The 26,074-nt window shown below is 33.8% G+C and overlaps 2 protein-coding genes across 5 annotated transcripts in view; both read left to right on the top strand.

The window, feature by feature from the left end:
- Positions 1-906: 906 nt before the first annotated feature.
- Positions 907-6,535, top strand: LOC143917978 (protein regulator of cytokinesis 1-like). 2 transcript variants are annotated; one of them, XM_077439623.1, is made up of 13 exons: positions 907-1,112; positions 1,707-1,906; positions 1,979-2,096; positions 2,169-2,398; positions 2,485-2,633; positions 2,709-3,049; positions 3,127-3,274; positions 3,352-3,480; positions 3,553-3,686; positions 3,762-3,927; positions 4,397-4,519; positions 4,762-5,133; positions 6,145-6,535. In XM_077439623.1, exons 1-13 carry the CDS (start codon positions 1,081-1,083, stop codon positions 6,154-6,156), a joined length of 2,154 nt encoding a protein of 717 aa, XP_077295749.1. In that variant the 5' UTR covers positions 907-1,080; the 3' UTR covers positions 6,157-6,535. The 2 variants fall into 2 exon arrangements, with proteins under 2 accessions (XP_077295749.1, XP_077295748.1); XM_077439622.1 differs by lacking the exon at positions 6,145-6,535 and having other exon boundaries at positions 4,762-5,278.
- A 1,858-nt stretch (positions 6,536-8,393) lies between these two features.
- The window catches only part of Rgl (Ral guanine nucleotide dissociation stimulator-like), a 39,872-nt gene continuing 22,191 nt past the window's right edge, over positions 8,394-26,074 (top strand). The window contains exons 1-2 of one of the 3 annotated variants that reach the window (XM_077440068.1): positions 19,273-19,323; positions 22,358-22,580. In XM_077440068.1, coding sequence (XP_077296194.1) covers positions 22,413-22,580 — 168 coding nt within the window. In that variant the 5' untranslated portion in view covers positions 19,273-19,323; positions 22,358-22,412. Of the gene's footprint in view, positions 8,698-19,272; positions 19,328-22,357; positions 22,581-26,074 lie in introns of those variants that run through there. The other 2 variants (XM_077440066.1, XM_077440069.1) reach the window with 2 other exon arrangements.

The raw sequence follows: 26,074 nt of genomic DNA, 5'->3' as shown, positions 1-26,074 counted from the left end.
GAACTGTCAGTCTTCATAACCAAAATGATTCACTATAGATTCGTCTAATTCTGCAAAAAGTGATATCGCGCATGTTATTAAAATCTAGATCACGGAACATCTGGCACTCGAGTTCTCGCTAATACAATATTTCGCGTGGATAGAGTAAAATTGCCCAAATCTCGTAAAAATAAGCATTTACTGACGAATATTGGGACAGTCTGCTGTACGGCAATTTTCCTGTGCGACCAATTTTCTTGCAACAGGAGATCCTCGCGAACGATTTCCGTAGTGGCGGTCATCCTGCTAGCGATTCACATTTGGGCTTTAACCCGTTTACCCAATTACCCAAAAGAGCAAAAGAAAAATTTCATAGCAGTAATACGTGAACGGTTCGGTGATAAATCAAATGTGATCGGTCAAAGATAGTCAAATGTGAACCGGTCACAGGACAACCAGTCGCTCTAGATCGGTTACACGTGATCACCCGTCACACTAAAACTGGTAACGATAAAACTGGTCACACCCGAAAATTGGTCACGAAAAAACTGGTCACACCCAAAAATTAAAAATTGGTCGAATTTTTGGGTGTGGCCAGTTTTTTCGTGTTAATTTTCGGGTGTGACCAGTTTTAGTGTGACGACCGGTTGTCCTGTGACTGGTTCACATATGACTAGTAGTCCGTTTATACAACATGTAAAGTTTATGTTACAAAAATTGTATCAAAGGCATTTGACAATACATATTTGTGCTGTGTTGTTTGGGCATTCAAAGGACTCGAATCTTAAAATAAATGCATATATATGATAAATTTATATTTATATATATGTATAGTGACGTATGTACATAATTCCGATTTAGAAATAAAATTGAAACGTTGATTTGTTTGCTGGGTTGGTAGTGTAAGATGTGTTAACGCGTCGCCATGTTGTCATCGTGAAACCGTTAACGGTTATCAGTTCGAACGTCGAGTTACCGGTCGGCTGCTGTGGTGCGGTTACTCTCAGTCCGCTCGTGTTCGACTATCACCCGGCTGGTGGAAAATTTCAATCTTCAGCAACCAGAAGCTGATAGCCAGGAGTGGATTCGAAGAAGATCGTCATGCTGACGCCGTCCGAAGAAGCCTCTCTCTTGTGAGCAACGCCCCCTTATTCACACAACACTGCTTCACCATTTGACCGTTACGGAGTTACACCCGCCATAACGTCATTTCTATCTTTCGATCGAAATTTATTTCAATTAATATTATAACCTACTTCATTAAGTACTTATTCAAATTTGACATTGAGATGACATATGATTTTTAGAAATTATTATATTTATTTTAACATAGGATGAATATACTCACATAGAAACATTTGTTTAAATTTTAGTAGAGCGTGATAGTATTTACTTATTATTGATATAGAATAATTGTAAAAATGTAGGTAGTGTTATTATTAACCTTTCCATAGAACTTGCATTGATTCTATGTAAATATATTTAAATAAACTAATTTAGTCTTGTTAATATATATCAAGTGTGAAAGCACAATTCAAATAAGCTATATTTATACATATGTACATATATTATAGGTAACACTGAACTTCATACAATTACATATTAAGATCTATGGAATTTTGTTGTATGATTGAATTTTGTTACTGCTGAATGTTTATAAAAAGTATATGGTTTTTTTTATAATAAAAATCCTTTCATTTTATTTTATATTTTTTATTTATTTTTAGTCAAAGAGTGGAAAGAACTATTGCTGAAAATGCCCGAGCGATGATATATGACTTGAACGAGAAATGGAAACTTTTGGGAGTTGAAGGTAATACCAGACACATCAGAACTGAGAATCTAATCGCTTTCGTTCAAGAGCGATATGATGAGCTTGTCGAAGAAACTAATGAGAAAATTAAAAAAATTAGCGCAGACATACAAAGTATGGATCGATTGTCTTATTATGGAAATATTGTGTTTTTTTCCCCTTTTTTATGTATAATTTTCTTTGTAGCAATTCAAGCTGAGCTGACCGAACTTAGTTTGTGTTTAAATCTCAACATTAATACGACGCATATGAGTGATCACAACTTGGAAACAAAAAAAGAAGCACTGGAGAAAGAATTGGTCAAGTTAGTGCTGTTTATTATGTTGTTGTTGATTTGCAGCAAAATTGTACATTATTATAGCCGATTTCTTTGTAGATTTCAGAGTATTTTGAAACAAAGAACGGATACAATTCGTAAGTTGAATGAATGGCAAGATCGACTTTGTCATTTTTTGAATTGCAAAAAGAGGATTTTACCTGACCGCCCTTTGCCTACTGAAGGTGAAGTTTTGCAGTTCGAAGAGTATTTGATCGAACAAGAACAAGAGCGACAAAAGAGGATACAAATATTTAGGAAAAAACAGAACGAAATTTTAGATTTATTGGGTAATAGCATATGTATATTCATTTGTTGAATATTGAGCTACAATTCAATTGAACGTATTGTGTAATTTTTTGTTTGATATCTTTAGGTAAATTGGAACAGGAGCCGTTTGATTCCTTTCAACGTTCGGTATTGGATTCATCTGGAGATGACTTCATTTTGTCTGATTCAAATATGGCCTTGTTGGCGATATTCAGTGATAACTTGGAAGATAATCTCGAGCAGAAAAAGGCAGAGGTATTGAACAATCATTCATTTAATATATTTAATGGCACTTTCTAGCATAAATATATTAATGAATGTGGTTTTTAGGTGTTGGAGCTACGAGAAAGGTTAGTTTTGCTGTGGGAGCGTTTAGAGGAACCGCAGAATTATCGAGACGATTTTTTGAATCAACATCCCGGATACTCTCGTGCAACTGAGGCTGCGCTTCTTGCTGAGATAGAACGATGTGAAGAGATGAAACGGCAAAGCTTTCAAAAGTTCATTATTAAACTTCGCGAAGAAATTCTTGAAATCTGGGATAAATGTCTTTACAGCGATTTGCAAAAGGAAAAATTCGTCGACTTCTACCGTGAACAATACGATGAAGATATACTGACTAGCCACGAAATCTATTTGGATGATTTGAAGAAATTTTATGAAAATAATAAGTATGTAATATATAATGCATATTTATTTATGTACATATGTAATGTATTTTATATTATTCATTTTTATTAAAAAATAGGAGTATATTTGATAAGTATTCAACACGCCAACATTTATGGTTCAAATGGAAGGAATTGGAAGAGAAGGCGAAAGATTCTGGAAGATTTCACAATCGAGGTGGACAGTTATTAATAGAAGAGCGAGAGCGTAAAGCTGTTTCTAATCAAGTACTTCATTATTTAAATCAATATATTTATAATATGTTTTGTTCAACTGTTGAAACATGCTGCAATTTCATTTTCAGTTGCCTAAAATAGAAGCCGAACTTGAGGTGATGGCTCGGGATTTCGAAGCCAGATGCGGAATACCATTTACAGTCCGTGGCCACAATCTTATCCAAACGATGCACGAAGATTGGAATAAAAAAAATGAAGTAATTAAAATCGACGAGTCTCTCTACCCAAATTTTTATCCTTTCGTTACTCAATTTGAATTTGTTTTGTAGCAACGTCAGACGCAATTGTCAGCTCGTAAAAATAAGGCTACATTTTCGACGCCCATGTCCGCGCCCCGGTCAGCTCCAGTGACCCGTCGACTTCAACCTGGTATTAGCAGAGATACCCTTACAGCCGTTAAACGGTAATAATTTAATTTAAAAAAAAATCATTTTCTTTGGGTGAATGAGTTGATACTTAAATATTTTGCTTTTTTTAGTCGATTGAGTCCCAATCCCTCACCGCAACCTGCTAAAAGTCAAGTGTCTGTTCGCCGATTGCAATTCACGCCTAGTAGTCCCGCTGCATCACCATCATCCAATAGGGCTAAAAGAAAGAGAACATTACCAAGTATAGCTCTCAATGGATATTTGCTGAAGAAGAAGGTAATTTTAAGCAGTTTTAATTATTCAGTCATTATTAAATAATCAATAATTGGTTAAACTTTTAGTATTACTTATGCAGACTTCAAACTCTTGGCGTTTATTGTTTTGTTAATCTGTAAGATGACTACCTGTTAGTTTATGACATGCATATGTATATTATTTATAAAGTTAGAAATTGCATTATTACGTGTACTTCATATCTAGTGAAAATTGTACATTACACAGGGTGGATGCTATTTTTGGTCAAATCTTCTTTTTTATAAAGTTTGACTGAAACTTTTTATTAGTTTCGGGTTTTTGAATTTGAATTCATAAAATGGTGCAGTCATCGTCTTTCTACAGCATGTAGTGTCATTCCTCGTTGACTTAGTTATGACACACTACTATTGTCATTTAGTTAGACTTTATATTTTAAACCTTAAAAAATATTTGAGCTGTTTTCATTAATATAATGGAAAATTGATTTCAGGTTGTGGGTAGATTGAGTCAAGAGAAAAAGGGTACAAAACGATCACGTAGATCTAACAGCAGAACTCCGAATAAATCTTCGACGAGCCAATCTCCAAATATTTCCACGTATTCTAATTTTCAGGTATATTTTAGATGATTTTAAAAGTGATGTGGTTTTTGTGTCTACGTTGTGTTCATATTTATTCAGCTAATGACTTATTATGTATGTATAACAATATGTTTAGATTTGTTGTTTATTAGACTAGATAACAGTTGGTGTTTCGCTATTGTCTTTTCCTTCTACTTATTTTGTATTCCTGTCTTAACGTGTTTTCTTAAAAACATCCTTAAACCTTTCTTTTGATCATATTATATGTATTTTAGGAACATATTGATGAGAACGCAGAATACCGTAGTTCCACAGTTCCAGGCCACAATTTGAGACCTCGTTCCGTCAAAGCTGAACCTTCGAAATTTAAACCTGACGGCAAAGCTGCTCTAAAAAACGATATGAAGGAAAACATGTCGCCGAACTATCTTGGATTCCTAACACCCAACAATAATAAACACAGTTACAATGCAAACACGCCCGTTCGCAATCTCAAAACAGATATAGATGTGTTCGCCACTCCTGCACGGCCTGTCGGCAAGTTTCTTCTGAGCCGACAAAACAGCATATCTGTAATTTCACCATCGGTGATGAATGGTCCACGTCAATTGAGAAGATCGAACAGTTCGCACACCCTCAGATCCAATGTAAGTCACTATCCGACAAAAACCCACAAGCTACAAATTAAATCCAATCTACCATTGATAATTTAATGTCTGGTTTAATATGTAAATATTTGTTTATGGCTACTTAAGTATCTGTTTTATTTTTGTTATGATTGTAATAAAATTGTGCTGCTTTTTTATTTTGAATGGTTAAATTAGATCTACTGTGATTTGGAATATAGTGTTTTCGTTAAATTGCATTCCATATTTGATCTTTGGTTTTGTTTACGCATGGGATATGTATTCATAATGACATTTATAAATATGAACGTCCATTATTTTTATAATACCTATAGAGGTTTATTAAATTATACCATTTGCTAGGTTTTATCTTCTCTAAGAATTAGTAATAAATATTTTTATCAAACGAGTAATTAGTTTATATATAGCATACTAACATAAGTTTGATAGGCATAATATAGAAAGATGAAAATAAATGATATCATTTACTAATGGAAACCTTGGTGATGGTAGTGCTTTATGTGGGTGCAAATTTTAATTATTATATTTTTTTAATCGTAAATCTTAAACTTATTTTACTTTTGGTTTCATTATATTTATATAAACCTATCCATTACTATGTATACTCAAGTTTTTATTGATATTTTCTTATGTAACTAATATTGTTCTTGATATATGTAGTTGCTCTGTTAAAACCCTGCAATAACATATTCATTCATTTAATACTCAATATTTTATACAAAATTTAATGTCTGATTAATAAAAGATTAATTTTATTCTTAGATACGTCCACACAATTGATATTGTCTATTCTTTTTCGAAGTATGATGTTTTGAGCAATTTTAATTTTGGTTGATTTGACGTAAAACGTATAACTTTGTGTATTTCTTAATTTTTTGCTATTTCTTCTAGTCATTTTACTGTATTTCATTAGTTTTATAATATTTCTTGATATTTATTAAGATAGTATTTATAATATTAAAGCTTTTATTCATCCTGTTATATCTTCTGATTTGGTTTTATTATTTTTAGATCGCTGGTTGAAGATTTTTCAATTTCATTTTCTTCCCACTGTTAAAATGCTAAGGAACAGTTTTTTCATTGCAATATATTTTGTATTTTACCATTCATTTGTTAGTATTTTATATGCCACATGACTATTTTATTTCTTTGTAATTTGATTACCAACTTGTGTATGAGTTAGAAAGCAGGCAATTTGTACATATATATGAGGAAAGACTAAATGTGTTTGTATTATAATGTGGTATTACTGTCTGCTTAAGTTTGAATGTTTAATTTTATTGTAATTTATTATTTTAAATTTACGATCATTATATGTTGTGGCAATTTTATAATGATTCGGTACCATGAAAATACTTTGTATGTATGTATGTTACGATAAATTTTATATGAATAATATTTTAAAACAATCAGATGCATTTTTATTTGTATCACAGATTTCTGTTTCTGCCATAAATGGGGATGAGGCTTGGTGATTGGTTTTTGATTTTCAGGTTGCAGATACAGTATGTGTATATAATATGTACATAGATCTAATACCACTCAATACGTGGTTAGGTACAACGACAATTATGGCTCAGGTAATTAAATTATTATTGGATAGGTAAACGAATTTATGAAGACAGTATTTTTATTTATTTTTGACAAATAGACATAAAAAAAAGTATTCAATTTTCAATCTGAATAAAAAAAAATTATATTCTTTATCGGAAACTCATAATTTGATTTATGTAGATGTCTAAATGGGTGTGGGAATTTTTTAACATTTATTTTGTAATAGCGTTTGAATTTCTGTAACAAAAAAAGTCATAATTTAAGAAAAAAATTTGGATTTTCAAAAAAGTCGGGAGAAGCATAAGGGCGAAAAGACAGCGATGAATGGCATATCGTGTGCATGGCTCCCCGCCGTGGATGGTCTCCTATATTTCTTCAAATATGGGATACATGTTACTAAAATTTCGATCACGCATCATCTGGCACCCAAAAACTCCATCAAATTCTCGAGAACTCGTGGGCCAGGTATTCCGTATTCGCATTTTTTGTGGCAACAATTGTCGTGCACGCGATCGCAATTTGCGCAATAATCCTTTTTCCCACTTTTTTTATGTAATACAATTTTTTATCTAATAGTAGGATAAATATACAAATTTTTCGGCGAAAATGATGTCTCCTACAAAAATATTGACATTTATCAGGAACAAATGCACCTGACGAAGAATTTTTTAATTTGATGAACAATATACATATAGTCCAGTGATAAAACAAAATTGAATGTTGAAACCTTAAAATGTTTGCTAATCACATAGTATAATTTTAACCAGTCATGTGTAGAATGTTATAATATAAGAGCATCCGAAAGGAATGAATTTTTTCATAAATATGCGTCAATGATTTTTTAATTTTAATTTTAAATAAATGAATTATTTAGAAATCCGTTCTTGGAAAAAAATGTCCTGGTTTAGAATTTGGAAAAAATTGTCACCTTATCGCCCAGAGAGTTGCAATAAGAATAGAGAGGCCCTTACGAATAAATAATTGTTGTCAATTTTACGCGGTACGTCTCTATAAATACGTTACATCGCACGGAATACAATCGGATCAATTTACTTATAAAAATGTATCCCATGTTGTTTATTGTGTGTTTTTGAATGTATTGTGCAATTTTAATCGATGCCCATCTTGCGAGTAATATAAACAAATAGAGAAGTTTTTATCGGACATACGTCGAGCACCAAGCGTCAAATAAGACTGATGCTAAAATTATTTAGATCTGTCCGTGGACAGAATGTCACTTGACAACAAAAGAACACGTAAAGCCACTTCTATTAATATTACATTTCTCTGTTATCTCTAGTACACATACTTTCTCTATCTATAACTGACAGTACAGTTCATACTGTATATATTTATTTGAATCTGTGATTATTCCGTAAAAGCGATCTCGCGCACGTCACTAAAATCTCGATCACGAAACATCTGGCACCCAAAAGTTCCACCAATCGAAAGGTACCCACGCAAAATATTGTACTAACGAGAACTCGAGTGCAATTTGCGCAATAATCCGTTTTATGGATTATTTATTTATAAGCAATAATTAATTTATATGGACGATAAAAATTATTATTATTTTTAAATATGTCATAAAATGATAGTAATATATTTTTTGGATGACAAATAGTAAAATATACTAAAAAAGTAAATAAAATTTGATTTAATTTGCAAATCGAGAAGTCGCAAATAGGTGGGTTTCGGCCAAAAAAGAGAGAATGGTGTTGGTGAGTAGCGAGTGGAGTAATATGTGTGTGACAGGAGGGAGAGAGCGTGCGGTCAGACGTTGGTGTCGGATGTATGTTGTGGTGTCGTGACGAGTGTTGTTTTGTGTGTTGTGAGGTGTGGGGCGATTGGGGCGATTGGGGCGATTGGGGCGATTGGGGCGAGTGGGGTGAGTGAGGGCGAAGTCTCCGAGAGATCGCGAGCGTTGGATGCGGGGCTCCTCTGGCCCGCCATGTGAGCCTCCACCCCCGCTATGGACTGCGGACGATGAATCTGGACGTGGACAGTTTGGTACGCACTCGTCTCATTACACATAACCTCAAATCTCACACCAAAACTTTCGCCTTTTACCGCCAAAACTTTCATACTACAAACATCCCCAAACTTATGTACCCTAAAAGTTCGCTCGTTTTGCCGCGAAAATTCCCACAGCTTCTGCGATCCGAATTTCCAAACGAATCTTCGAGCTTTCCGTAATGACGTTTGCCAAATTGCGCGAAATAGAAACGTGAAAGTTGCCTCTAACGAGCGATAGTATATGTCACGATGTCTGCGTTGAATATTCATTCATGTTTGATTTCGATTGAATAATCAACGGTACGTATTATATTATACGTATAAATAATGAGCGATTTATTCTATAACGAAATTCGGCTACCGATACGTACATTTAATATGTACATATTATTATGTAAACTTGAACATGTGTGCAAATAAGCGAATGTTGTATTTTGTATTTGAGATACTTATTGAATTTTTGTATCAATATACAATACGTATGTATATGAAATTTCATCCAATGAATTATTTAATTATTATTAAATGTTTGAATAATACGATTTGCATAAATATTGCATAGTATACTCGCCGCTATTGTTACAATTCACATCACTTTCACGCTACTGTGATGTCTGCTTGGGTATGCGATTCTTGAATACATACTAAATTCGACTTCTATTAAAAATTCTCATTATGCAAACGCCTCTTCATTTAATATTATTGTTTCATTGTCGAATTTTCATTTTATTAATGTACAGTTACTGTTTTTCTCAGTTGGGTGTGAATTTGAATCATACATTGCATGGCAAGCTGTGAACGATAGTTGGGAAAAGAAAGTTTATGTTAGAACAAGAAGTTTATCTTAGGAAGGAGAAATATGCTCGGAAGGAAATTATACCAGTTTATGACTTTATTAATTATACCAGTTGACACATTATTTCATCATCTACTACTGGATGAAAAGCTCTTTAAAAATTTTAATTAACTTTCATTCTACTCTATGTTCACATGCTTATTATATCTTTAACCTCGGTTGTACTCATCCAATTGTTAATGTTTCGATAACTTTTCATTATTCCAGACATGCATTTTCCATGCTTGTAAGTCAAAGACGAAATTATAGCCTATGTGACGTCATTATAATCAGATGAATAGTCCGGGTCTGTTTCACCACCTTTTTACGAGTGTTTTATTATTATTATATCTAAGACTATTCTTATTATTGAATACTAGTGTTGTACCCGATGACAAATCGCATGAGTGTTGGCATATTAAGTTATTAAAAAAAAAAATGAAAAGAAATGTGTCGGTCCCGTGTTTGATCCGCACGCGGTCGAATTTTTTTTAAATACAAATATATTTAGTATAATATTTATATTTAATTGTTTAATATGAAAAAAAATGGTAAAATATACCTATCTACCTACATATCTAATATATAAACAATATAAAACCCCAATAGAAAAATTAATTCATAAATTAAATAAATTTTCAATAGATGGCGCTAAATGCTCAGAGACTTATTTCCCTAGAGGAAACATTGGTAGCAAACAGTATATGTATATAGAAGTTTTTTCTTTTTTTATTATATTCGTACATTTTTTTGGCAGTGTTTTAGCTGTGACGTACATATTTACGTCGAATCGAAACGGCTATATCGCAGGTACACACAGACACACAGACAGACTAGCGATATTATATTATATATATGATGAATCGTAAATTCAGCAATATTTTTCTTCGTCTTATCTCTTTGTACGTCAGTCAGTTTCACACATTGTAAAAAATTCTCTATATATTAAGTTATATTACATGTGTTGGATAATCTCTAAACATATTTTATAATTTAATTTGTCAATTACAATGATCACTTTATTATTAATTTTTAAGTGGAATTGGGTTTTTTGCTTGCATTTTATTTTCCGACCTACATACAATGTAACTATGACAAGTCTCAGCGTTTGAATTTCAATATTAATGAAACTGACTTAAGGCACAAACAGATAAGCTGGATGTGCGAAGGAATTGTGATGTGAAGAGTTGTAGGGGGTCGATCGGGTGTGCAGGAAACGAGTCGGTCGAAATGCACGTGTATGTTAAATATAGGACTAACGTCTCGCTGGAATTTATCACTTTCATCTAACTGTCAGTGTAGTTATAAAATGTCATGCAGATACATGGAGAAACACAGCGGAAGCTATGGACGTGAAGGTCGAAGTTATATTTTTTTCACTCACAACAATATCTAACAAAAAATCAAATGTGTGAAAGGTCACGCACAATAGGAGTCCTAACTTTTAAATTGTAAATGTAAAAAAATAGAGATTGTATTGAACATGGTTTTATAGTTTCGCGATATGTGCAACTGCTAAGGCGCAGACACATTGAATCGTACGGCGCGGCTTGCTTAGGTAGAATCCAGCTGTGATTGGTGTATTCTCATGTCATTATTAATTCGCACGATTTTATCATTTCGACAAGTTTCTCCTACATTTCTTCAAACATGGGAATCACCGTTATTGATCACTGTCAAATCGATGTCAATTCAAGGATGAAATATCACCAAAAACACTCCAGGGGGTGATTTTTGACCTGGATGCTATAGCATAGATTTTTTGCCTGCTAGTTAACATGTACAAAACTATCTTAAAAAAAGCCAAGTGCAACTTTAAAAAATATGGGTGTCGCCAATGAAACTCTGAGCGTTTCGTTTCACATTCAGTCTAGATTTACTCCCCTCGCTTAAAAGTTCACAAATGTTATATATACATATACAATGTACGTCCATCTCTGTGTTTATTGTCACAATTTTGATAACTGTAACTATTTCCATAGTTTTAAAAGCCTTTTAAAAGTGGCTTTTCTCGTCATATTGTTGTCAAGTGACGATTGTCCACAGACAATCCTAAATAATTTTAGCATCACTCGTATTTGATGCTTGGTGGTCGACGTATGTCCGATAAAAACTTCTCTGTTTTTTTATATTACTGGCAAGATGGGCAAGCATTGGTAAAAATTGCACTATGCCTTAAAAAACATACAATAAACAACATGGCACACATTTTTATAAGTAAATTGATCCGATTGTATTCCGTGCGTTGTAGCGTATTTATAGAGACATACCGCGTAATATTGACAACAATTATTTATTCGTAAGGAGCTTTCTATTATTATTACATTTCTCTGCCTACGTTTGGTAGTCCGACTATCAAACGTGCTGGCATCTTCATTTTTTCCAAGCATCATACAGTTTTGTAATACCGGGTTGACATGTTGCGAGTAGCTTGGACGGGTAACTTGGACGTTACTCGCAGCGTGGCAACAGTTGATCCTACCATTTACTACAAGTTACTCGTATCGTGTCAACCCGGTATAAGGTATATTTTGGGTGGCTCCTAGTTACACACACTTTATATATTTTTTAATAACATTTTTATTAAAATATATTTTTGCGAATTGGCCAGGAAGGGTATTGGGTTTGTCTGTTAGGTCTTCCTGGTATAGTTTTGAAATAAATAAATTATGGCTCGAGATGTAATCAAGGAACAGGGGCGGCTCATGGAAAATGTTTTTGGAGGTACTGCAGTACTTCAGTGCGTATGGACGAGCCGTGCCTGTCAAGGAATGTCATTTTCGCTAGTTTTTTCCAGTAAAAACAATAAAAAAGTAGCAAGTAAAAGTATCGAATAGAGAAAGATAGAGAGCACCGTTTGATTTCGGACGATTTATTTTCATAGCAGAATAGTGAAAGGAAAATTTCTATCGATTTTGTAACTTTTATGACATTTTCATTTGACATTGTTCATAATTGGCGACGCGTATACACTTTTTATATATTGCATATTTCTGTATGTCGTTTTAGCTATCATTCAAGTATGCACAGATGTAGTGTGTAGTTAAATCAAAGTAGCAAAAGTCGAACTGTCTCACCGTGTCAAGAATAACATTAGTAGGTATACCAGTTGTGCGAATGTGGGACATTGACTACACGTACGCGATTTCTGTCGTTCGGTTCGTTTGAACTTGTCATTAGGGTCGACAACGAGAGCAAATTGTCGAGATTGCACCCGCCAAATTCTATCACCGATTTGAAGAATCAATGGTAAAATTTGGCGTCTCGTCGGGTGTTGCGATGACAATGGAAAAGTGGAACAACTATTTAAAATATGCGGCGGTGCTTTCGAAAAAGTGTGCCGCTCGTCTGATGCCGTACTCGTGCGTAACCTAATCAATTTTGGATTACTTTTTTTGGATCTTGCTGATATAAGCATTGCTAAATATGATATCATCGACGGTAATATGTCGATAATAACATATGAAGTGTTTGGTATTTGATTTCATCTAAAAACTCATTTTTAATTTTTGTTGTTTTCCTCAAAAAGCCAACAGGAAATTGCTAATATTTCGTAAATATGTTGATAGAATAAGTAAATTATAAATTTCCCAACTGATTGTAACGACATTTCGGATTTTAGTATTTTTTTTTCAATATTCATTGGAAATGTAGTTTAAGTTGTGTGGGTGCTTGAATAGGCATAGTCTATTTGTTTGATGCGTATATCTCTTTGAATGCTGACCAACGCCGATCGGCGTTTTGCCAACAAGTCTATGGGTCTGAAAAACGTCGATAGGCGTTGTATTTTGAGCATGTACGAAGTAAAAAAGAATACTACCCGCAAAGCCTTTCCAGGTAACATTGAAAAAAAAATGCATTAAAAATTGGTCGTGTAATCCGTGTTATTTATTTGTCAACGTTTATAAAGATTGGTTTATACCGGAATTTCTGAATTTATATCCATAGCAGAATTTCCCGATGGAAATCCTCAACTCCTGAGTATTTAAGATTCTGGCTTGGCATTTATATTGTGAGCATTACAATATAAATGCATTACATTTTAACAACAATGAACATGGAACTAGTTTTGGAAAAATATATTCATTGATAGACTTCTTCTGTTTATTTTATATTGTTGCAAGATATATTAGCTAGTCTAAACACACCTTTACAAAACTCGAAATCCTCGGCGGTAGTTATCTACGGTAGTGATCTAGGCTTTGTTTGGATTAGCTACAATTTTTATACCTGCTTTCTATTGGATTTCTAAATAATTCTAGTTGAAAATGTTAGCGAAATTTTCAGCGTGGCGGGCTTTCAACAGAAAAGACGTTAGCACTCAAAGGCAGAGCATCGCAACGTGAGTGCCGCGGCACACGTAGAAGCGTATAGCACCATATAGATCTAACGCGTGCGAGCGAGAATGTGTGAGGGTTGCGTGGCTCTGCTCAAAGGGATATGCGTACAGATATTTTAGTTCACGAAGTTTATTAGATCTCGTTTACGAAATATGAGCGTTTAAAAAAATGCGTAATTTTTACAGTTTTTTGGTTTTTGTGGTCTTTAACTCAAAATCTAGTATTGCTGTGTTAAAAATGAGTATTGGAATCAATAGTTAGATGTTTTTCCTATCGATTGTGATATTTCATTGCTTTAAAATACTTATAATTAATTATCTAGCGAATTTTAAAAGTCAAAATATATTTTTTTTACACATTTTTTTTTCATGCTATTATGTGTTTATTTGCGTGTTTTTTTTTTATTTCACCACGTTTATAAGGATTGGTTTTCTATCTCAATATATTTTTTAATCTAAACGTACCAACTCGGTAATTGCGTTAGAAAGGCTTTCGTTGGTGCCCGTGTTTGTGACGCAGATAGCGTTGGTGCAAGCGAGATGGCAAGCAGTCCGACCGCTGTACTCTGTGAGGTGGACTTCTTGCCATCTCGTTTGCACCAACAATTGCAAACAATAACATAATAAAAAACAAAATAAACTTAAATGAAATCATAACAAATCACTCAGGACATCCTCCGAATCTATGTCGGTACCCGAATCATCAGCAACGTTTATTATTAGTATCGAAATAGTCACCGACCCATTTCAAACTTATATTTCTGCCGGTATACACATTCGCCACGCCACAAAATGCATGCATTTGTAAGCAATACGATGTATTGGTAGTAGAGTGTTTTTTACACGATAAGACTTTTACATATATACAGAAATATAAAATTAAGACTTGTATATACATCGTACGATTCAAGTGCTGTTGCTAGTAAAAAGTACAATAGCTCAAACTTACGAAAACTACCAATTTTTTTTGGAGATTTGCAATCTTTTGGGTTCGTATATATTACAGTCCAAGTGTACATTTCGTTCGTTCATGAAAATCTTACATAGTTTGTTCATACACGAACCACTCTGGCCAGTTTTAGTATACACAAAAGACAAACGAACTAGTTTGTTTATGCGCAAAATATTAAGCATAAATTTAAGTATTCTCAACGGGAATTATAGTGTAACGGGAGAGAGTATTCACTGTCTAATTGCATTCGTGGGTGAACAATAGAAACCCCGGATTAGGCTGACGGGACTCAGTAAGTGCCCGAACAAAGAATACGCTGGTATCTCACAGAACAGGGCGAGTGCGGGTAGACTTACGTGCTTAGACGATAGACACGCTAACGGATTGGGGATGCCATGCTGGGCAACTTGTCCTTTATAAGGTTGGACACACGGTAGGTCATGTATTCTGGAGTGAGCGGTGGTTACGTGTGGACTTCCTGAATCGTTGAATAAATGCTGTAAAGCGACTCTGTCCTTTAATTTGGATCCTGAACCTACACCTACGCAACAATAGCAACGTTGTAATGCGTCTAATGAGTTGTAATGAGTCTATTTGAAGATAGCTTTTGACTGTTGTCCTTAAACTAAAACCAATAGTTCGTGTATGATCAAACTAGCATGTTCATGAACGAACCGGAGTGAACACTTGAACTGTAACACATGCAATAAAAAATCGGTCCCTTTTTTAATATGGAGAATAAGGATTTGTAATTGTTCGCCACAATTGCCATTGTGAAATTTTGAGCAGTTTGGGTCTGGAAGGCTTTTTTTACACCTGATCATTTGTAATTTTGGAATCGAAACTAAATATTACGTTACAAGACTTGGAGTGCAACTTTTTCTGTTGTTTTTCCTTGAACTTTACTACGGTATGTATATTCTGGTTGCACGTATTCCGGTGTGTGATCATTTCATAAATGCCTAGTTTTTTTTTAATATCGTAACAGTTATTGAAAACAAAGTTTCAAATTTGGTAAACTTTCCTGCTACATACCATCTAAAAATATAATAATAGGTGTTGCTTCTATGACGGACATTCAGATCACAATTGGGTTTGTTTGTCGTCTTCTTCGACGACCCACACACAATGGTTGGGCACTGTACATGGTCATATTGCGTCATCTTCTCCACATTACTTATATTATAGATAGGACTCGTTGATCTCATCAAATTCGGTATCAGATGCGATTTTATAAAACCCACGAAAATGAACGAGAGTAGAATTTATATAATTGTTGAAGTATTACTCATTTTTTACTAATTATGCTTTGTGATAACCGAATTTCAGATAGCGCTTGAATGCGGTTTTATATACATATGTATTTCATTCCTGTATTTTATTTTTATAAATTTTATCACGTTCATAAATTGATTGTGTGCTAGTACTTGATTTATTTTGTTTGTTTCTGTATATAATGGTGAATTCAAGTTTTTGGACATCGTGTTTTGTCACTATGAATTGCTAAAATGCTGTATACGATTTGGTTTACTCCAAGTAGGGATTGTAGTTTTTATTATGAGAAGTGTCGGAAAATTGTTTGAGAAAAATGAAGTGGTAATGCTAGATGTGACGAAAATGTTGGAGATATTCCATTGCTACCCAAGAGAATACACGTACATATGTATAATGAAGTAATAATGTGCCTGGTAAAATATATTGAAATAATTCAGAAATGAATTTTGTTGAAGATATGATTTTCTATTTTAATTTCAGTAACATGGGACATCTTTTGAAAACTTCTCGATTTTTTGAGTTGGTTTTTTTGTCGCACTGCAATTTTTATTAAATGATTGTGGAACGTTTTCATGAACGTTCTTTTTGCAAAGTTTCGAATTAAATAGTCTGGTTTTGAATTTTTCATGAATTTTCCGGTTCGTTTCTAGGATAATGTTCCAACATCTAATATCTCAACCTCGTCCTTATCCGTGACGCAAACCGCTTAAAACTATATACCAAAAATTTCCTACTTCACCTATCGGCGGAAATTAGCAACGAACAATTTTCCGTAATGTACTTACATATTTATGAATTATTAATAAATTCTCGGAATAAAAATTCGATTTTCATTTATGTATGTTTGTCTGTAGATGAATCATATAATATATATTTTCGTTATTTCGGGCTAAAATCTTAAATTTTTATAGAATGCGTAGAAAATTCGCCATTTTGTAGAATCGTCATATGGATGTAAACTTAATTGTAAGAACAGACCTGTTTTTTAAGGTTACTAGTCTTCTATGGAGAAGGCCTACTTATTGTTCGTTTACATCTTTTTAATTAGAACTATTAGATGCCAGATGGTAATGCACTCTACCATCCTCAGTGAACTAGGTCCGATACAAAAGTTTGGTAACTGTAAGAATTGCAAAAAAGTGTGCCTCGTGTCATCTTCTTAAAGTTAATGTATGTAGTTATGTGAAGTTTTTCAACTCTAACTACGTCATGTATAATAAGAGAGATAAGTTCTGATCTTCTGATTTTATCATTACTTGGTTATATGGTTCGTAGTATTTGCATTCATTGTATTTTTTGATCACAGAGCGTTAATGTTATCCTCGTATACTATTTGACGATAAACACTTAACCTAGTATGATCAAAGATTTTCCTTATTAAAGATTAAGTTAATAAATCTGAAGTATGTAATTTCAATGATTCACAATAAAGCATACGCATATTCTGTTTACGCTTGTGAGTACTTGCACTTAGCTATCATTAAAGGTGGCCATTGACGTAGATATTTATCTGCAGACAAGTCTAGCAAATCCATTCGTTGTAGTTGTTTCTTAACTTGTCTGCAAGAAGATAAGGCAATAAAAGTTCACAATACCGTATAAAGATCTATTCATACTAGCACGTACCGGCAACTGCACGTAACCAGCTAGCACGGAAAATATTCTTTTGTACATTTTACAACAATTCTCGAGAAGAAAAGCTTGTGCTATTTGCTGTCCAATAACCACAATACATATGTACTTTCTTTAACTATGAACGATATTTTAAAACTCAAAATTATAATATTTAACGATGAAGTTTTGTATTTTTGCCGATTTAATCCGAAAATTGCATTTGAAAAAATGTCTTTTGCAGGATCCGTCATAGTGTCTCCAGTTACAGATATTTGTTTGCAAAAATAACTGTTTAACTTCTTTTAGTAATTAACTTAAAAAGCTTAAGTAAAATAAATGTAAAAAAATATATATATGTTATTTGTAATATTATATGGTAAAATACGAGTAATATTGGAAAATAGCTATCAAATAATCTTGCAGCGTCGTTGTTCCAATTAATCAATAACTGTTAAACTATGTAACAGGTCGGCGAGCAGGCGCATCTGATAGCCAGCTGTCATCACGTCGATCTGACAGTTGATTCTGATGAAATTTTTATGGTTTCGTTTATGATTAAATTCTTCTGGCGTTATGTCGTAGAGTTTTGCTTACTTTAATTAGAGCTAACCTCCGCATGACGTTAAAATATCCCAGCAATCGGATGAGTGGAAGTGGTTCATAATCAGCTCACAAATATTGCGCCCCACATACACAGTCAGTGATAATAAAAAGCTTGTAAAAATTGTATAATATCAATGAAAATGTTAAAAAAAAAATTGTTCGCCTACTTATCAACTGTTTTTCAAAATCCTAGCGAGAAATGCTAACATTTTTAAGTGTTGAACACAATATTCAGTTAATATAAATATATCATATCACTGATGCACTGGCACACAGTAAGTATTCAAATACTATCATTGTGAAGTCAAAAACGATCTTTGTTAGCGATTCCCGCCGTTTTCATAAACAACGATATATCGTTTTAAACGCATTTAAAGGGTACTTAAGTTCCGTTGTTTTGGCAAATAAAAGAAAACATCAGAAATATATTATGTATTTATTAAGAGATTAAAAGAAAAAAATCGACAGCGACGCAATTTTTTACTGTCCAGTGAAGTGAACATTCTTGACAAAATACATTTTAAAATTGTCTTATTTATATTTCGGTGAATCATCAAAACAAAAATAAATATATTTTGCGCCCCTTGAGATGCCCAAAATGATTTTGTCAAAATTGATGATCGATGGTTAGGTCGATGGCAATTTTAAATTTTACGAATTTGCATTCATATTGGCGAATGTTAGTTCCATTAGGCGAAACTCAATCAATATGCACCTTTCATATCGAAAGTGATTATATATTACATATGTGGAGTAGGTACCACCCCCTACTACTGTTTATAATAGGCGAATGTGCGATATGAGTAATGCAATTTTCACGCAATTTTCTCGCGCTTTTCCGACTAATCGTGAGAGTCATTCGACGTGAGACCTTCTTCGGAATAGGCCGAACACCCGGTATATCGATTGTGGTCCGTTTTGAATCACCCTGTTGTAGACGGGGAAGGGTTCAGTGTCGGATTGGCGTCAGTACTAGCAGCACGTTTCGCGCCACCAATTCGCGTGTGTTTGTGTTTTTGAACTGTTATTATATATTTTATATCACTAATATTGCTTAGGTGTTTCACTACGACGATTGAATGGCCCAGATGCGTCTATTTTTTTTTTTAAATATATTTTAATTTTCGCGCATTTAAGACTCGGTCTTGTGTGAGGGGTCGTTATTTTTATATTGAAAATTTTTTAATGGTCGTTAATATGTATTTGAAATTGTAGATTTATTCAAATGTTCTAATTTGGCTTTTGTTCTTGTAATTATTATGTATTATTGCATTTATGTTAATATTCTACATATGTATATATGTACATTCACTAATATGTACGCTTACTAAATTTAATCTCTTTTTATTTTTATTTTAATCATATTTATAGCTAATTATTTTTAAATAATAATTTAAATATCAATTACTTTTTATATTTTTATAAAATATTTTATAGCAAAAATAATTATGTAACGTGAATTAATTACTAACTATATAGTCGAACAATGTTTTATTCTTTTGTAATTTTTTTGGACGTGATTTATCGTTTATTTAAGCTCTTGAAATATAGCGTTTATACTGTTGTAAAAAGTCATTAATTTCAAGTTGTTTCTGAATTTAAGTCGCCTTTTGAGAAGAAAAATCTTTACAGAAAATTCCACGCATTTCAATGTTGTTTTAATTTGTCTATTTGCGTCGGTAACCAAGCAATTATAATTATTTACTTATAATAAAGTTGTATTCATTCGAGTAGAACGATTTGTAAGATGAGTTGTTTATCACAGTATGCTAATTATTATTCATACATGTGTACTTCAAATTCGAGCGGTTTTGCACTTTCGTTTTTTTTCCTTATTTATTCGAGGTTGGCCAAGTTATGTCAGCTCTGGTATGTAAATATTGACGATAATATAGTAAATCCGCTGAACAATTTTTTAATTGCACTGACGACGAGGAAACCATTTGCATTTTGCACGCAAAGGTCGCTAGCGTAAATACATTTGTGCAATATTTATTTATATTTGCATTTCGTACAGTTTCGTGTATGATACTGGTATCGTTTACGTGCACCAGGTACCACTTTCAAGTGCAATCTTTTCTGTTTATCATTGCGTGATAATGCACTTGTCTTATTATCCGTGTATGCAAGTAAAATTATGTATATCGTTCGATTTAACGATTATTGTATTTGGTACAAGTTTTTTAATGTTCGGGATGGGTCGTTTATATTACAATTAGAATTATAATTATACTTGCTGGAGTATACCGATTTGGCTATGAGCATCTTTTCAGTTAGAACTAAAAGTTTCATTTACAAAACTTGCGGCACGGGACGTGTACATGGTCTCAAGCGCAGCGGTGAGAGGCATATCTTATTATTTTGAAAATTCCTAAATTTCTTCAAACATGGGAACCACCACTATCGATCACTGTCAAACGTTTGTCAATACAATGATATAATATCACCGAAAATAATCCAGGGGGTGAGGCTTGCGAAGGGACGCGGCGGTACAGTTTTAGCGTACCGGAGTACGTCTAGTATTTTATTGCAAGTGCAAATCTATCTAAAAAAAACGCGTGCCCCGTACTACCTCTCTGTGTGTCTTTATCTTAAGAGCTACATATATAGTCTTTGATTAAGTAACTAATTAATAAATTCCTCTACGCCTAGTTCAAATTTTATTAAAAATACATAGTATACATGTATTTTACCATGATGCCATTACGAGTTTTACCACTGAGCAAAACCTATGGTATTAAACATGTACATTTATAAATTTGAAATCATATTAAAATAGTGGTAAAAAATAGTAGGTAGGATGGTTTTGAAAATTTTATGAGGAACTGTTTCCACAATGAAATCACAAGTAGGCAAACCCTGTTAGAAAACTATCGTCTTAGAGTCACAAATATCCAAGTCTGACCAGCAGCACTGCAGAAATACTCCGAATAAGTTCTTTTCAATCGAGGTCGACCCAGGGTTTGAACCCGCGAACCTCTCGGTGGTTAGCATTAACGCAGACACCGAGCTATGCTGCTGGCTATTGATATTGAAATTGTTTGACGTTGTTTTAGATCGTCCCCCAAAATAATTTTCGTATATATTTTTTAATATTATATATCCGAAGTGATGCAAGCATCTTTTTTGAAACTGATAATCTGGAGGCAGACGTACTATAATACACTCCTTCAGTCTCTTTATTCAGCATTCTAGCACGTAACGTTTTGTTCGCGGTCGTAACAATGCTGCTCCAAGCATTTTCAAATCCTTTTGTCTGTTTGTTGTCATACTGTATATTTTTCTTTTTGAATTTTGCCATATTAAACTTGCCAAAAGAATGTGTATATACTTCAAATAACTTCCAAATTCTCGCATCCTTGAGTAAATCTATTTAAATTCCTATTCAATTGACGTCTTGGGTCATGCCCTCAAGTGGCTATGGATGAATCGAACTCCAACCGAAATTTACCGGGGCTGAAGTTATTTTGTTTTAAACGTAGTATTTTTAACTTATGCTTAGTATTTCTTTCGGAAATTAAGATGTTTTACGAACTACCATTGTCGTGTACATCATTGGGATTAAGAATAGTTTCGTTAATTACGGTCATGTGAGGGATATCATACATTTTTAGCTTAACAGGAGACTGCCATTATTGTTATAAAGCGTCAATGATATTCGTATTTGGTATTGATGTGTGGAGATAGTCTCAGATACCGCTTATGTCTGCCCTCATGAATATATGTTATTCTACGCTGAAATGAATATTTAAGTTAATGCTATTGTCGCTATGATAATGAACTCTTTGGCACCTCACACAGACTCCGCGTCGGGGTTTAGAATCATCGTCCTTTCGAATTTGTATGCAGCTCGAAGTGCACTTAACACGTGCACGTGCAAGCATGTGACGTAGTACATGTAGTCCTTCCGTTGCACATTTCTTTGTTATAATCGTGGGAAACCGAGCTCGCAAAGTATCGTTTTGTCACTGGCCATTCTTTCGATGTAGCACGGAAACTAGGCGTGAATAATTCGAGACGATTGCGTCTTATCCAGGATGTATGGTTGAGCGTGCACGACGAAAAGGGTTCGGCCATCCGCAGAAGCGGCCATGTTGTTGTGGACTTCCAATTGCACCCACGCCGGTGCTGATTTTTATCACAGCCTGACCGAAAAGACGAAGCAGCTGGCCCAAAAGTGTGGACACATCAAGCTCCAGAGCGGTGGGCAACTCTCCAAGCCCAGGAAACCCAAGTCTTTGTCCAGGTGGTACGTGAAGGTAAGCTGCTAATTGTGGTGGAGACAAAAGCGTTTTTCAAATAATTAAGTGGGTCATCGTTGATTAAGCTAGGTTTCCTATTAAGGAGTTTGATTGTTGATTTTAAGTAGCCATGGGTCATTTGAGCAATGAGAAATAAACTGGCGACAAAGAAAACTTAGTATTGGATTCTTATTTCAATTGATTTCTACATACATACATACTAGTGTTGATAGCTCGGATATGTATACATCTTGATGAATTGACTTTACATCACCATCGTCATCTACAGCCATTCACCAACCACTGCTGGATGAAGGCCTCTCCAACACACTGTTTTGCGCAACTATCATCCATCTCACTCTGCACATTTTCCTAATTTCGTCTACCACCTTCCCTTTTACAAACTGTTGCAAATATGTGTTTGTTCTATGTATATTAAAAGACAGGACTTAGTCGGAGTTGTGGAGTCGTGGCTCTTTGGCTGGAATCGGAGTCGTTAAAATAGCTTGTAAAAAATTGGCGATTCCGACTTTGTTTTGCATTTATTTGTTTTCTACTCAATAATGTACGCGAACATTGAATTACTAACCAGAGTGATTCACCAATATATAATGTAAGCAGATCTGAGAAGCACTGTTTCTATCTTTGTGTTTTTCTTATGTTGAGGTCAAACTGAGAAAATATGTTTGACTAATTCGTTACTCCAAAACATACATTTTATGTATTAGTTTCTTACAGGGGCGGTTTGTGATTTAAAAAGAGGTGACATATTTATTTTCTTCCAAAAAAATGAACTTAATATATTTTTAATAATATTTTGTGCAATGAAAATTATTTTTTAAAAACAAATTATTGACTTCGTTCATTATGTGTTCTGAAAAAGCAAAAATGTGATTAATAAGAAATATTTAATGATAAAATTGTCATATTGTGATTGACAATTTAAGCATACCTTGCAAAATATAGTTGATATGTCAAAAACGTTGACGGTGTCGTATATATTTGGAATTGTAAGAAGTATTCTACCCCAAAGAGGCCTTTACGCGGCCAACTAAAAGCGACCTTCTGTATACGGAAATACGGATCTTTTTTCCCTGTCTCGACTGATCTACACTCTACACACAGTACCACTCGCAAGTGCCAGGGTAGCAGGTAAACTGAAGCTGGTGACCACGGGACCACGGCAGATAGGCGACTGTCCCGAACTAAATTACGAATCGGTGAGCGGGATAAACAAACAAATGTTGACTCTTAACGAGACACCAACAATATGTATACAAGATTTATTTTATTTTTTTGGTTGGGATAAATGTGTGTGGGGCAGTGCCCCGGTTGCCCTTAAATGCCTATGGTTTCATTTATGTATCTCTGCTATGCCATGCAGATTGTTAAATGTTGTGACGTCATACGCACTATTGTTAGTCCTATGTAGTTGCATTGAAATTCAACAAATTCAGCTCTTTCCAATGTTCAATGTACCTATACAATTCAATCCAGCTTAATTGAGTAGGATTAAATTATAAAAAAGTGGTGTGTGTAAATAATAATAGCTCATGATACGTATTGTACTGCAATTTATGTTCAATTATTCTAAATTTAGTTGCAATGTAAATTTTTCTTATAGAATGAATATTTTATTATTTTGATAAAGCAATGGCGTAGAAAAATATAATATGATAATGTAACCAAACACGACCTAGCATAATCTAATGTAATCTAACCCCAGCACCGGCAAAAAATCCAACATGGCCATTTGGAGGCAATGAATAATGAGATTGAGCTGAAAAGTGTCCACTCATTGTTTCTTTTTTGCCTGTGTCTTTTTTGTTGTAAATCTAATGGGATTTGACGTAGGCAGTCCCTTTAATATGATAGATGCCACGGTTTGAGTAATGAGCAATTTTAACGACATTATTTATTTTCCCTTCATTCTGGATATTAAGTCGGTATGACGTAGAATTACAACATCTGCAATATAGTCAATCTATTCTTAGCTAGCGAAAGTAACATAAGTTATTGCACCGTGATGTAATTTATATGCAATTGCATTCGCAATTTTGTTTACTCTATGAACTGTGTTATGCTTTCACACGTGTTCTGCTTCTGTGTTTTTTTGTGTCATTACGTACACATACGTATATTGTTGGGATTTTTTTCTCGTCACGAAGCTGCTTATCTATCTATCTATCTTTTCGCATTGCAAATTTTTCTTTGCAATGTTTAGTGGTCGATTGAATATGTAATTATTCGCGGTCACGGTCTTCAGCCGTGCTTAATCTTCTGTCCACACTTGTGGACTGTTACTTTTACAAGATGATAATAACTGTCGTAATCGTTTTTTTTATGTAATTTTAATAATCTTGTTTGCTTATTCATAGTCTTTGTTCATGTTGCATTTTATGTAGTCATTGATTTTCTTTGAAATTGTCTCATTATGCTACAATTGTTCTTGTATGTTATTTGTTATTTACTCATAGTTAATTTGTATGTACATATATCTAATATCTTTTGTATTTATTATAAATTATTTATTTTTGTAAATATTGTATTCGAAATCCAAACATGGACTGATATCAGACACAATTCTATAAAATGTTTGACATCATATGACGAGCATTTTAGCTTTTCATTATTTTACTTGAAGAATGAAAACAATTAATTGTTAGAAATTCTCTAGACGTTCTTTGGCATATACAGCAATCTGCCGTTTTATTTTGAATTATTTTTTGCAATTGAATTGTTCGATTTCATATTTTTGGTCGGTTAGTGTTTCGTCAAAAATAGTGATAGTTATAATGTATATATGCATATATATTTATTAATTACAATTTTGCCATAGTGACATTGCGGAGTAGTTCCAAGTCGTCACTGGCTAAACAAAAAAGAAAAAAAGTATGCAATAACATAAAAATAAAATAAAACAATCAAAAACAAAATTAACATAAATATAATAATATAACATGCTATAATCCCAAACTAATAGAAATCCGACTTAGGAGCTTGATGCCCTTGGCAACAGGCGACGAAACCATCAACTTGGTACATATATAAGTATGGAAGGGATGTATGTATATATGTTTTTTTTCAAAGACATTTACAATTATCAGTAGTTCATAAAACTGCAGGAGATCGCGCCGTGACCACTGACAAAAACACATCATCGATGTGTGTTTTTGTATACCACATAAATTACCTTGAAAGAAAAACCTGAATTATTCCAGCATCTACAAACTTAAAATTCGATGCGAATTCAAAAATAGACATACAATATCTGGGCAATAAGCCATCGAAATACACGAAGCTTATGCTTGTTTGTACGTGGACGGCTGGGCGAGCGTGCGGGGATGGAATGAGGGGGCAGCGTGGAGGATGAAGTGAGGGGATGATGCGATTTGACTGCAAGGGCTGTGTATGCATATAGCGTTAGTGACAATAGCTTCTGGTTTATTTACCAATTCTTCTCCAAACCCACCCGTTGAAATATCAACGGGCACGACACTGGTTATACATGT

The sequence above is a fragment of the Arctopsyche grandis genome, chromosome 10, assembly GCF_051622035.1.
Source record: "Arctopsyche grandis isolate Sample6627 chromosome 10, ASM5162203v2, whole genome shotgun sequence".
In the NCBI taxonomy this organism is placed as follows: Eukaryota; Metazoa; Arthropoda; class Insecta; order Trichoptera; family Hydropsychidae; genus Arctopsyche; species Arctopsyche grandis.
This window is presented reverse-complemented; position numbering and strand designations above follow the sequence as displayed.

Bases quoted from the DNA above. Each gene is read 5' to 3' on its own strand.
- LOC143917978 (XM_077439622.1), top strand. From the start codon at position 1,081: ATGCTGACGCCGTCCGAAGAAGCCTCTCTCTT. The intron at 2,634-2,708 runs GTATTGAACAAT...TGTGGTTTTTAG, and splicing joins TCGAGCAGAAAAAGGCAGAG to GTGTTGGAGCTACGAGAAAG. The intron at 3,928-4,396 runs GTAATTTTAAGC...AATTGATTTCAG, and splicing joins GATATTTGCTGAAGAAGAAG to GTTGTGGGTAGATTGAGTCA.